This window comes from Garra rufa, chromosome 16, assembly GCF_049309525.1.
Source record: "Garra rufa chromosome 16, GarRuf1.0, whole genome shotgun sequence".
NCBI lineage: Eukaryota > Metazoa > Chordata > Actinopteri > Cypriniformes > Cyprinidae > Garra > Garra rufa.
Window position 1 is genome coordinate 14,545,581 of NC_133376.1, and position 14,945 is coordinate 14,560,525.

Here is a 14,945-nt window from a genome sequence, read left to right on the forward strand (position 1 = left end):
TCAATTTGTTTTAAAAATAACCAATCGTTTCACTAGATAAGACCCTTCTTCCTTGGCTGGGATCGTTTAGAGCCCTTTAAAGGTGCATTTAAACTGCATTTTGGAAGTTCAAACTTGGGGGGCACCATACATATCCATTATACAGAGAGACATTCTGAATTTTGTTCCTCAAAAATCCTAATTACTTTACAACTGAAGAAAGAAAGACATGAACATCTTGGATGACAAGGGGGTGAGTACACTATCTGTACATTTTTGTTCTGGAAGTGAACTCTTTTAAGCCATTACTTGTTACACGATTTCAGTAAATTATAGTTTATCTTTCAACACCATCTGATGTTCAATCATGTTTATTTTGTGTAGTAAGTTGTGGTAAATCAGTTCACGTGCTGCTTGTACTGAGCCGGCAAACTGCATGACACCACAAAATGGTATTTAAAGGGGTGATGGCATGAGAATCAAATCTGAATTGATCTTTTAGCATATAAGAGGTTTTTGGACCATTAAAACATCCTGCAAATTTCATAGCTTAAGACGTCATCCTCATTATAAACAAAGCATTTATTTAATCAAGTTCCAAAAATGGTTCGTTTTGGATCCTATAGGACAAGGTGACGTCAGCTAGCATGTAAACGGAGAGTTCACAAAGAGTTCATGTTGAAAGATGAAGCGGCACTAGATCTGATTGCAGCCTTACAAACTGTGAGTAAATGATTTTGTGATGCTTTGTCTGGAAATGACATTCCTTTTCATTTTGTCAAAACACTCAAGACAAGCAATAGCGAAGGGGCAAAGATACTGTTTCCTATGCAATGACGTTAGCCAACCATAACAATGGCCGATTACTGAGAAGCCCGTTTCTAAGAGAGGTTCAGAATGAGGGTTGAAAATAATTATTTTTCCACATAATTATGTTTTTGTTCTTGTGCAAAAAAAATATTAACATTAACAGGCAAACGTAGGAAGATATTAATAATAAAAAAAAAACATGTCATGACCCCTTTAATGTTTGAATTGTGCATTAAAATTGACAGAATTTGAACAGTGAGACTTTGTTTCCAATGTAAAGTAACGAATATGTAAAGTAACAAAGCATTATTGGACATGAGGAACGCAAAAAACAGATCGATTCTTGGGCTTAAAGAATCAATATGGATTTATCAAAACGACGAAATTTCTATTATTTTCGAGCATTGTTTCCAGGTTTGTACTCCTCCACCATGAATAAATCACCATTCAAATGTACTTTGACCAACATCCCCATGAGAAACAATTATGGTCTGAACAGGACTAATGACAGCGGCTCTTTCACTGTTCTGCAGTGACAGATTTTCAGCTCAAGGTCTTGATGTTCTGCTGAAGTGTTTGTCTGACCTTGTTGGCGCTCTTGAGCATCTCCACCAGCTCCCAAAAGCTAATCAGAGCCCTCTTATCCACCCGCTCCATGTAGACACGGAAATGCTCCCGGTACACTGCATTTGACATGATCTCCTCAAACTGAAGTATCTGTGAGAGGACAAGAAACAAATGAAGCACACAGAGTTATTATTAAAAGCACTTGAAAAAATGACGCTTTACAGGAAGTCAAGGTTTCTCTCTGAACCTAAGAGTTAAGGACATTTCTGCTGTTGTATCGTTAAGAAAATATATAGCCTAGTAAATATTGGTTAACTTACATGTACTAGCAATTTACATAACATTTATACATTACAAATGTCTTTACTAACACACTTTTGATCAATTTGATGCATCTTTGTTTGATGTAAAGCAATTATTTCTGATTAGTTTCATTTTAGTTTTAGTTTCAGGTAACCATAATAACCCTGAATAAATATCTGAATAAAAACCAGTTCTCTATTCTGAACTCTAGTAAATGTGGTTGGTCTAATGCTAATGCGATCAACGTATGATTTCTAACTGACCTATTTTTGCAGTTAATAATCTGGGGAAGAAGCTTTGCATTAAAAATGCTAAGAAATGCCAAGAAAATCCAGATATTGTTTAAGCTTTACACACGGGGGTTTCTGTGTTCTTCTAAGCAGGCTTTGAGAGTAGGAGATTTTGGTCTGTTAGCATATGAAACCCAACACGCTCTGTGAGCCTCATATCAGTGTGCTGCTCTCAGCCGGATCATTAGGGACATTCAGAGACAGGCCTGTCTGTGTAGGACTCTAGAATGGCCTAGAGCTACTAGGACAACAGCAGCATGTCATACGACTGGATTCAGATAGAAAAGGGGCTTCCTGCATTAACATGCTTCTACAGTGATCGCAGAGAGATAGAAAGAGACACAGAAAGACAGAAAAACAAAGAGTTTAGGGCTGTCACGATTCCCTGATTCAATTCAAGTATTCGATTTTTAAAAAATCCTCGATTGCATTCTGCCCGTGTCGAGTAACCGGCAAAATACCGGAAGTGCTGATTTCCACGGATGAGAATCCGCACAAACTGTTATTATTTGCATGTATGGAGCGTCTCAAACTCCATCTCTGCATGTTGTTGTGAGTCTGGGTTTATTATGACGTTCATCTGGGAATGCAGCGTGAGCCATTTAATCAGATCTGTGAGGTAAATCATTCATAAACCTACACAAACACAGGACAAAACATCAATATCTTTCTCAATATGCTAACTGTTCATCGTGATTTCGAAATAAAAGTTTAAACCCTCACAGTTTTACAGCATTTTTGTGTATTTGAACCCTTGCCAACAATGACTGTATGATCCATCTTTTCACACTGAGGACTCAACTGTTACAGAAAGTTCAAACACTTACTGACGCTTCAGAAGGAAAATGCATTAAGAGCTGGGGGTGAAAACTTTTTGCATTTGAAGATCAGAGTAAATATAACTTATTTTGTCTTCTAGAAAACATGTAAGTATTTTCTGTAGCTTCTGAAGGGCAGTACTAAATGAAAAAAAAAAAGATATTTAGGCAAAACAAGAAAAATGCACACATCTTTATTCTGTTCAAAAGTTTTCACCCCTGGCTCTTAATGCATGTTTTGGAGCATCAGTGAGCGTTTGAGACCTTCTGTAATGAGTCCTGCAGTTGTCCTCAGAGTGAAAAGATGGATCTCAAAATCATAGTCATTGTCAGAACTGGTTCAAATACACAAAAATGCTGAAAAACCAAAGAATTTGTGGGACCTGAAAGATTTTCTGAAGAACAGCAGCCAGTTCAACTGTTCAGGACCAACAAGGGGCTCATTGACAACTATCACTAAACAAAAAAACACAGCTGTGGATCATTCAGGTAACAACACAGTATTAGGAATCAAGCGCATGTTAACTTTTGAACAGGGTCATTTTTATAAATTTACTATTATTTTCTCAGGTCAGTTCTAAATAAAAAAATGACATGCATCTTGTACGATCCCTCTTATTTTGGTAAAATAATCAACGTTTTGCAGATCTGCAAGGTGTATGTAAACTTTTGACTTCAATTGTAGTTCAGTGTTTGTAACATGTTTTCAGCAACACCTATAATGTGTTTAGAAATTATTCTCTGAATTGCCTTAACACAAACTTTAATTATGTCCACTATGGGATAATTAAATCAGTCATGGTGATTCTGTGACTGTACCCGTTGGCTTTGTGGACCGTCCCCTTCATCCTGGGCTCCGTCCTCCTGCTGCTCATAGTTGGGACCCCCGAGGAGCCGGATCCGCTTCTCGCACTGTTTCTTGGCCACTGTGAGCTGGTTAATGTAACGCTTCATGTTTCTGGCACGTAACAGGTCGGCCTTCAGAGCAGCGGCCTCTTTCCCTTTACTGTCTGCAGAGAGAAAGAGAGAGAGAGAGGGAGGGAATTCAGATGTGTAATCTCACAGGAATCAGCTGTGACAGAGATAACTGAGAGAAACCAGTTCTGATGACTGCAGCTGACATGATGTCAATGGCTCACAATGTTTCATTTGCTTCTGCTTCATCTGTGTCACTTTCACACAGAGATCAACATAGACATCAAGCAAGTAAACAAACAAACAACTGAGTTGTGACACACTGTTGATCCTGTTTAAACATGCACTCTTTGATAAGACCAGTGTCTGAGTAAGGGCTAAAAACTCTGAAAACCACTGAAAAAATAAAATAAAAATATAATAATAATAATAATAATAATAATGAATTGTAAAAAAAAAAAAAAAAAAGTAAATAAAGCAAAATACTTTCATGTTTAACATAACAAATAAATAAATAAATAAATAAATGGAAACCTAGGAAGGCCACTTAAAAAAGAAATAATCAAATCTCATTTTGATTTTAAAGTTTAAAAACTGAAAAACACTGAAAAAAAAAACTAAATAAATAAATAATTAAATAAAAAATAAATTAATTAATTAATAGAAAAAAAATGTACAGCTAAATACTTTCTTGTTTAAAAAATAAATAAATACATGGAAAACTAAAAAGGCCACTAAAAATAATAAATAACCAATTATCAAATAATTATTTTATAAATTAAACATTTAAAATAAAAAAATAATTGTATTTAAATGTAAAACAAAATTAATTATTTTTTATTACTAATTTAATGGACAAAAAATGCAAAAATTGCATTTTAATTAGTTTAATAACAATTTCTGTTTATTTAATGTTTATTGAAAAAAATAGTAATAATAATAAGAAAATAATAAATAAATACAATTCAAATAATCTAATAAATTTAAATAATAAATTGTTAAAAAAACTCAAAGCATAATACTTTTATGTTTAGCATAAATAAATAAATAAATAAAACCTACGAAGGCCTTAAAAAAAGAAACAATGAAAACTCCTTCCTGATTTTAAAGTTTAAAAACGCTAAAACAAAATACAAATTAAATAAATAAATATACAATTAAAAATAAAAAATTAAACAAATAAATAAACTGTAAAAATGTAGAGCAAAATACTTTCATGTTCACTATAGATAAATAAATGGGAAACTAGAAGGGTCACTTAAAAAAGAAACAGTTACCAAATAATTAATTTTAAAAAATGTTAACATTAAACATTTACAATAAAAAAAAAGACTGCATTTAAAATAATTTAATTGTAATATTGAAAAATATATTTAAATGTAAAAAATATATATATAACTTTTTAAAAAATTTAAATTGAGGCAAAAACTGTTTTATTAATACATTTAATGGACAAAAATGCAAAAATTGAACTTCAATGTTATAACATATGAATTTAATAATGTATTTTCTATGTTTTTAATGTTTCTTGTAAAGCAAAAAAACATTAAATAAAATCATTAAATAATAAAATAAAATACAATTTTTGAAAACGGCATTGCAAAAATGTGTAAAATGCAATGTGAGATTAATTTTAATGTTATAACGTCATAAACACAACATAAATAAAATAAATTAATAATAATAAAATAAATCAGTGTTTCAAACTATTCCCAAATAACTTGCATTTTAAAAACAGGCTTGCAAAACTTGCACACCCCATTTGTCAAATGCAAATGGCAAAGCAAATAAATAAACAATTAAACAAACACACACAATGTGTCTCATTGGACAGGTAGGCAGTAGTTGTTGACTTTCCAAGGACTTGACTCAAATGGAAATAGCCACCTGTGGCATTCACAGAGCTCAGAACGAGTGTAGAAATATGAGCAATCACCGCCAGCCAGCGTCCATCTCACAGCACGCTCCGTCTGCCATTGGAAACCAGGGAGGAGGGGAGAGACTTTTACACAAGCGTTCCCTGCTCTCCTTTTTTTAATAGCTTGTGTCATTGTGCTGGACCAGCAGGAAGATTTATAGATTTGCCCATTACAGGGCAGCAGGAGACGGAAAACATGACGACAAATAAACAGCCCCTTCCCTGACTCTCGGCAAGAACTAACATAACATAAATGTTTCCCGCTGTGTGAATGAAATCAGCTTTAATTAATCCAGCACTGAAATGAAGGCACGATTAATTAACTTTATATTCAATCAAGATGTTCAGCAGTAAGCCTGCTCGTTTAGCCAAAGAAAACCTCCTTGTTTATATCCAGCCATATATGCTGTTTTTGTGATGCTGGGAATATAATTATCTGTCTAAACTCTGTTCGGATTGGCTGTTACATTACAAAAATTACATAAAAATGTATGTTACTTGAAGCAATAAAATAGCACAAATGTCATAGTCTGTAAAGTGATACTACTAAAAACTATAGCCTAATTAATTACAGCCTGTCCTGGGTCAAATAAATAAAATGCATTTATTTAGTTACTTTATAATATTTTTCTTAGTAAACACCATGGAACATACCATTATATAAGATAAAAGAAGAAAATAAAACCAAAACAAACAAACTTCTTTAATAAATCCAGTGGAATATTCCATAAGATAGATAAAAATAAATAAATAAATAAATAATCGTCTTCCTTATTCAATGAAATGAAATGAAATTAAATTAAATTAAACAAACTTCTTCCCTATTCCATAAGATAAAAAATTTATTAAAATACAATAAACACATTTCGTCCTTAGTAAACCCAACGGAACACTCCATAAAATGAGATAAAAGTAAAAATAAATAAATAAATAAATAAAACAAACATCTTTCTAATTCCATACAATACAATAAAAATATAAAATAAAATAAAAACCAGTTTTTTTAGTAAAACAAATTCATTCTGAAGGTAAGACTAAATAAATAAATAAAACAAACAAAAAAGATAAAGAAAAGAAAAGAAAAAAATATTCCTTTGTAAACACAATGGAACACTCCATATGATAAAAGAAAAATAAGTAAATAAATAAAATTTGTAAAACAAACAAACTTCTTCCTTATTCCATAAGATAAAAGAAAAACATAAAAATAAATATAATCAAATAAAATAAAATAATAAAAAACAAAACATTAAAATTATTAAATTAAATTAAATTAAATTAAACAAACTTATTCCGTATTCCATTAGATGGAAATAAAATAAAATAAATAAATAAAATAAAAAATGAAATAAATAAAATTCTTCCTTAGTAAACACATTGGAACACTCCATTAAATAAGATAAAAGGAAAAATAAATAAATAAATAAATAAATGAAACAAACATCTTCTTAATTCCATATAATGAAATAAAAATATAAAATAAAATCAGTTTTTTTTTTTGTAAAAACGAATAAACATTCCAAAGGTAAGACAAAATAAATAAAAAGAAAAGAAAAGAAAAGAAAAGGAAAAATTTCCTTAGTAAACACAATGGAACACTCCATATGATAAGATAAAAGAAAAATAAATAAATAAATAAATGAAACAAACGTCTTCCTTATTCCATAAGATAAAAGAAAAATATTAAAATAAATATTAATATATTTATTTTTAAATATAAATTTGATTAAAAAAACTTATTCCATTAGATGGAAAATAAAATAAATTAATAAAATCAAATAAAAAATGAAATAAATAAAATTCTTCTTTAGTAAACACAATGGAACACTCCATAAAATAAGAAAATAGATAAGAAAAGATAAATAAAAAATAAAAACAAACTAACTTCTTCTATATTCCATTAGATAAAAGAAAAAATAAAATAAAATAAACTTGTTTCTTAGTAAACACAATAGAATATTCCATAAGATAAGATAAAAAAATACATAAATAAAACCTCTTATTCCATAAGATAAAAGAAATCAAAAAATGTACATAAAATAAAATTATAAAATAAAATACAATAATAAACTTCTAAACACAATGGAACATTACACTAACATAAGATATAAATAAATAAATATATGTATGTATGTATATAAAATACAACAAAATAATACACTTCTTTTGGAATTCCATTCCAAGAATAAATAAATAAGGTAATTAATTTTAATTGTAGTTCTTTATTCCATAAGATTTACAAAAATACATAAAATAAAATAACTTCTTTGGTGAACACAATGACACCTATCACATTTTAGGAAAAAATCAATAAAATGAATGAATAAATGAATGAATGAAATAAACAAACAAGTTGGTTACCCATTCTGGAGTGAATATTTAATTTGATTCCTGGGTTGGACAAACAAACTTTAAAAGGTAAAGCATTACCTTTCACTGACTCTTTATTAAAAACAGACCCTAAAATTGACTTATCTTGTAAAAAAAGTGGCAAAAATTAGTCATTCAGAAGAAATTACACTCATTTTATCTTTAGGTGTTGCTTTCAGAAAACACCTAATTTCCCTTTAAGTAGTCTGAGCTCCACCGAATACCAAAACAAATTTAAAGTGGTCAAAGAGGTGTTTTATGGCTGCACAGTAAATGTCATCGCTGGCTACTACAGCCCACTGTCTGAAAGCAGAGCTACTCATGCACACCCCACACCAGCTTCAGTGTAATTACCCGTCTGCCAATCACGCAGCTAGACGCAGTGAACTACAGAAGCTCTTTTCAGGAAGAGCAGAACAGCTTCATAATAGCCCATGAAAGAGCAGAGCAAATAAGGTGGCTTATTGCATGTGTTGTCGTGCCAATATAACATCTTCAATTTAGCGTAATACCCTGGCTTGACTGCAGGCAGATATTTTCTTATAGCCCGTCCACCACAAAGCTCTTCTGACCATTAGACTCCATTACAGAAAATTACAAAACATCAAAAGGAAAATGGAGCGCACAAATTGAGTTTCCTTATAAGTTCGATCACTAGGGTTAAATGAAGAAGAAAGGGAAAAAAGCAACTCAAGAGTTTGTATTACTAAATGACACTGGACCACAAAACCAGTCATAAGGGTCAATTTTTTAAAATTGAGATTCATGCATCATCTGAAAGCTGAATGAATAAGCCTTCCATTGATGTAGGTTTGTTAGGATAGGACAATATTTTACCGAGATACAACTATTTGAAAATCTGGAATCTAAAGGTTCAAAAAAAAAATAATAATAATAATAATAATAATATTGAGAAAATCACCTTTTAAGTTGTCCAAATGAAGTTCTTAGCAATGCATATTACTAATCAAAAATTAAGTTTTGATTACGGTAGAAAATTTACAAAATATCTTCATGGAACATGATCTTTACTTAATATCCTAAAGATTTTTAGCCTGAATGAAAAATTGCATTTTCATTTTTTTTTTTTTTTTGGCTATTGCTACAAATATACCCGTGCTACTTAAAGGAACACTCCACTTTTTTTGGAAATAGGCTCATTCTCCAACTCCGCCCCGAGTTAATAAATTGAGTTTTACCGTTTTGAAATCCATTCAGCCGTTCTCCTGTCGAGGCGATATCACTTTTAGCATAGCTTAGCATAGATCATTGAATCCTATAAGACCAATATAGCATTGTGTTCAAAAATGACCAACAAGTTTCGATATTTGTCCTATTTAAAACTTGACTCTTCTGTAGTTATATCGTGTACTAAGACCGGCGGAAAATGTAAAGATGCGATTTTCTAGGCTGATAAGATTAGGAACTACACTTCCATTCCAGCGTAATAGTCAAGGAAGTTTGCTGCCGTAATATGGACGCAGCAGGTGCAGTAATATCACGCAGCACCTGAAATGGTCTTAGTACATGATATAACTACAGAAGAGTCAAGTTTTAAACAGGACAAATATCAAAACTCATTGGTTATTTTTGAACGCGATGCTATTGGTCTAAAAGGATTCAATGATCTATGCTAAGCTATGCTAAAAGTGATATCGGCAGAACAGGAGAACGGCTGAATGGTTTTCGAAACGGTAAAACTCAACTTATTAACTGGGGGGGGGGGGGTCAGAGAATGAGATTATTTCCAAAAAAAGTGGAGTGTTCCTTTAAGACTGGTTTTGTGGTCCAGGGTCACATATAAGAAGAGATATGATTGACTGATGTGTTTGAAGGTCATCCTACCTTTCTGTCTCTTCAGCTGTGGGATACTGCTGAGGGTGGTCGCCTGAATGATCTCCACAACTATCTGATACCTGCAGAAAGACAAAATGACAGCTGAGTGACTTAAAGTACATGGACATATAGACGATATTGCATTTTCTTAAAGGGGACATCAGATGACTATTTTCCACAAGTTGGTATGAGTATTAGGGTGACCATATTATGAGAATCCAAATAATAATAGAAAATAATAGAAATCACACATTTATTTACATTCTTATTTAAATTGATTTCCCTTTATTGCCAACAGACACATACTGCCCTCCAAAGGCAAAGTGCAGTAACTACGCATTTGGTCAAAATTGAGGCTTAAAATGGACTTTTTTGTCTTGTGGCAAAGTCACCTGATCAATTTTGTCCCAAAGAAACGAGAGTGTTTCCGAGAAACAAGAGTTTCAGTGTTGGCGTAGTTACTGCACTTTGCCTTTGGAGGGCAGCATAGGTGCAGATGGTGCACAATGCTTCCCATTTATCACGACCACGAATGAATATCGGGTATTTTTTTTGCAATTCGTCTGTGAAACTACATTTGCATTTCGGCATGTTAGTGACACAGAGCTCTTGCAGCGCAGCTCCTCGTTTTCTTTTGTTTTGACAACTGGGTCTTTCACGTCATCAGACAGGTACCTCAGAATAATGCCGGTGGGCAGTGGCTGCATTTAAAGTGTTGAATTAATGACGGTCAGTGAAATGAGGTAAAAAACCCGGACATTTTATGATATTTTACAAAATCCCCCCGGACATAATTTTATAGCCAAAAAGGAGGACATGTCTGGGTAAAAGAGGACGTATGGTCACCCTAATGAGTATTTAAGGCAGGAGTTCTCAACTCTAGCCTTCGAGTTCCATTTTCCTGCAGAGTTTAGCTCCAACCCTAATCAAACACACCTGAACAAGCTAATCAAGCTCTTCATCATTACTAGAAAGTTACAGGCAGGTGAGTTTGATCAAGGTTGGAGGTAAACTCTGCAGGAAAGTGGACCTCGAGGGCCAGAGTTGAGAACCTCTGATTTAAGGTCTTCATTAAATGTCTGCAACATACTTTGGTTAAAATTCCTCAATGATCGTGTAAAACAACACTTCTTTTACCTCGTCAAAAACAGCTCTGTTCACAACTTGTTTCAGTGCATGTCTCTTTAAATGCTAATGAGCTACTGCTTATTCCACCCCTCTCTTCAGTTTTTTTGTGTATTCGGTGGCGCGTTACCATCAAAAACACAACTAATCCTCTGCGCTCTCAGTGGCTCTATTGGTGGGAGAAAGACTCATGTTCACTTTTACATCCAAATACAAAACACCTGCATTGCTTACAAGACATTTTATATACTTTTTTATATATATATTTTTTTTTACATTTTTATATATACTTATTTATATACTTTTTAACCTCAAATGCTCGTCTGGTCTAGCTCTGTGTGGAGATTAAAAAGTATAGAAATTGTAAATGTTTTTAGAAAATAAGTGATCGTTTCGCTAGATAAGACCCTTCTTCCTTTAGAGCCCTTTGAAGCTGCATTTAAACTGAATTTTGGAAGTATAAACTCAGGGGCACCATAGAAGTCCATTATATGGAGAGAAATCCTGAAATGTTATCCTTAAAAAACACCATTTCTTTACGACTGAAGAAAGACATGAACATCTTGGGTGACAAGGGGGTGAGAACATTATCTGAAAGTGAACTACGCCTTTAAGGTTTCTGTTAGTTTGGACTCGTTGCCATAGTTTGTTATGTCATGGTGATTCATTTAATATAGTCATTATGTTTAAGTGTGTGTGTGTCATTATCTCCCCTACTTAAGTTCAGTCCCGTTTGTGTTTGGTTGTCTGGTGTCGTCATTGTTAAGGTTGTGTTTTGACTGTTGCTCTGTGTGGACTCTTGCCTTGTGGATTATTAAAGATTACTACCTTATTCATCTTCATAATGTGTTTACTCATACCTCACAACCACGTTGTGAGAAATAAACACTATAAAAGTATATAAATAATACATTTCTCAGATCCCAGTCTAGTTAAGTTTTTAAGATCAAGTAAGATGGAGTCAGTCTAAACTAATAGTCTGTATCCACCTTATACAGTTGAAGTCAAAAGTTTACATCCACAGACAAATCCTTCAGGTGCCACAAATTCTTAGGTTTTTCAGCATTTTTGTGTATTTGAACCCTTTCCAACAATGACTGTATGATTTTGAGATCCATCTTTTCACACTGAGAACAACTGAGGGGCAACTATTACAGAAGGTCCAAACGCTCACAGATTCTTCAGAAGGAAACATGATGCCTTGAGAGCCAGGGGTGAAAACTTTTGAACAGAATAAAGAATGTATCTTTTTCTTATTTTGCCTAAATATATATTTTTTTCCATTTAGTACTGCCCTTCGGCAGCTACAAAAGATACTTAGATGTTCCCCAGAAGACAAAATAAGTTAAGTTTACCCTGATCTTCAAATTGAAAGCGTTTTTACCCCCTGGCTTTTAATGCATTGTGTTTTCTTCTGAAGCATCAGTGAGCGTTTGAACCTTCTGTAATAGTTGTGTAAAAAGATGGATCTCGAAATCATACAGTCATTGTTGGAAAGGGTTCAAATGCACAAAAATGCTGAAAAACTAAAGAATTTGTGAGATAATACGTTTAAAATAATATAAGACTCACTAAATTGCAACATCAGGTAGCAAAACAAGCTGTTTTGTAGAGCTACAAATAAATGGATGTGAATGAGACCGGAAACCAGAGCCATAAAATGTACAATAAACAATCCAGCTGGTTAAAAAAAACTATCCTTCAGACGTCAACCTAGATGCATGGACATTTTCCTTTATATTCAGACTGTCTGCAGCATAAAATCACTTCCACCAACACGTCTCAGCTATTGAAAAATGAGGGCATTAAGCTTTCAAGGCTACTAATGTTTCATTGAGAAATTCCTTGGAGGAATAATATTCACTCAAAATTAATGAAATGGATCCTTTCGATATTAAGAAATGCTGAATATTTATTACATACTTTCTGCTCTCACAGACCTTGAAGAGAGAGGACGAGACTGAGAGGGAGAGAGAGACTGAATGAAATTGCTTCATGAAAGTCAAACACAAGTAATTTGAGAACATTGCCAAAGTAGCTGCTGCAAAATTACAGTATTATAAGACGATATAGAGAGTGACCTTCAAAAATGACATGTCATAACACAAGACAGTTTGTGATATTTATGCAAATTTGGGCAAATGTCATGCTGCCTTTGTGGTATAGTCATGAACGTGCGTTGAAGACTGATGGAGAAGAAGAAATTGTTGAATAAAGTCGTTATTTTTGTTTTCTTTGCACACAAAAAGTATTTTCGTAGCTTTATAAAATTAAGGTTGAACCGCTGAAGTCACAAGGACTATTTTAGCAATGTCCTTACTACCTTTCTGGGCCTTGAACGTGTTAGTTGCGTTGCTGTCTATGCAGGGTCAGAAAGCTCTCGGATTTCATCAAAAATATCTTAATTTGTGTTCTAAAGAAGAACAAAGGTCTGATGGGTTTGAAACGACGTAAGTGTGAGTAATTAATGACAGAATTTTCACTTTCCATCACAATTTCAACTTGCGAACACTTAAACAGAAACTTTCCAGGACAATTTGAAAGGCAGGATCACATTTACCCATCCAATTGTTCATCCGTGGCTTTTACACTAATTCATTTTGCATAAAGCTTAAAAGATTAGAGCTCTAAAAGAAGCTTTCTTTCTCTGTGTCTTCAAAACCAAATCAAACCCATCTCAAGCTGTTTTTACAGTCTCTGGCGAAGTCAGAAACCTGTGTGCTTAACTGAGTCACCTAGCAACAACCTCATTACCTGACCTCAGGGAGATGGCCAAATTATAGACGCTGAATATCCTCAACACAACGAACATCATTTTCCTTTCAGCTTTCAAACAAAGACTGTTTAACCCTTTGTGCGTGTCAAATAGGAGCCCGTTTACCAAAAAACAGCCTCTTTGGCTGATGAGATGTTCAATTTTTAGTGTCAATGCGACTGAAGAAAAGCCCAAGAGGCTTATAGTTGTCATGGAAACAAAGGTCTCAGGTAAACTGTAGAGCTGACAGACTACCAGCTTCTGGGTGTTATTAAAGGTGACAGTAGAGATATCAGCTGTTTTAATAATACTACCACATCGCAGAGTCATTCAGAAACATTTTCTACAGGCAGCCTGAGATATTTAGACTCATTCTCATTCACTCATTCTTTTTTTGTTTAGTGATAGTTGTTCCCACAAATTCTTTGGTTTTCCAGCAGTTTTGTGTATTTGAACCCTTTCCAACAATGACTGCATAATTTTGAGATCTTTTCACACTGAGGACAACTGAGAGACTCATATGCAACTATTACAGAAGGTTCAAACGCTCACTGATGCTTCAGAAGGAAACAAGATTCATTAAGAACATGAAGATCAGGGTAAATGTAACTTCTTTTGTCTTTTGGGAAACATGTAAGTATCTTTTGTGGCTTCTGAAGGGTAGTACTAAATGCAAAAATATGATATTTAGGCAAAGTAAGAGAAATGTACACATCTCCACTCTGTTCAAAAGTATTCACCCTGTGGCTCTTTACGCATTGTGTTTCCTTCTGAAGCATCAGTGAGCATTTGAACCTTCTGTAGCAGTTGTATTTGAGCCCCTCAGTGTGAAAAGATCTCAAAATCAGTATGATAACTTTCGACTTTAACTGTATGGATTTACACAAAGGCAGTAAAAACAGCATTTTTTACATTTTAAAAGAACAGTTTGAATATTTTCAGCTTTACGCAGTCTTCAGTGTCACATGATCATTCAAAAATCAACTTAAGATTTGAAAAATTAATTACACTTTAAAAAATATTTAAAAGGAAAACAGTTATTTTAAATTGTTATAATATTTAACCATTTTAAACATAACTATGGTTAAACTTGCTGTTTTTTCATCAAATAAATGTGACAGACAGATAGACAGACAGACAGACAGACAGACAGACAGACAGATAAATGGAATGATAGAACAACAGAACGTCAGCCAGGCAGACAGACAGACAGACAGACAGACAGACAGACAAATGGAATGATAGAACAACAGAACGTC

General features: G+C 33.2%; 1 protein-coding gene across 1 annotated transcript in view; it reads right to left on the minus strand.

The window, feature by feature from the left end:
- snx25 (sorting nexin 25) overlaps positions 1 to 14,945 on the minus strand; it is a 74,611-nt gene that overhangs the window by 26,480 nt on the left and 33,186 nt on the right. The window contains 3 exon segments of the mRNA XM_073820196.1: positions 1,375 to 1,506; positions 3,587 to 3,777; positions 9,816 to 9,886. Of these exon segments, the coding sequence (XP_073676297.1) occupies positions 1,375 to 1,506; positions 3,587 to 3,777; positions 9,816 to 9,886 (394 nt within the window).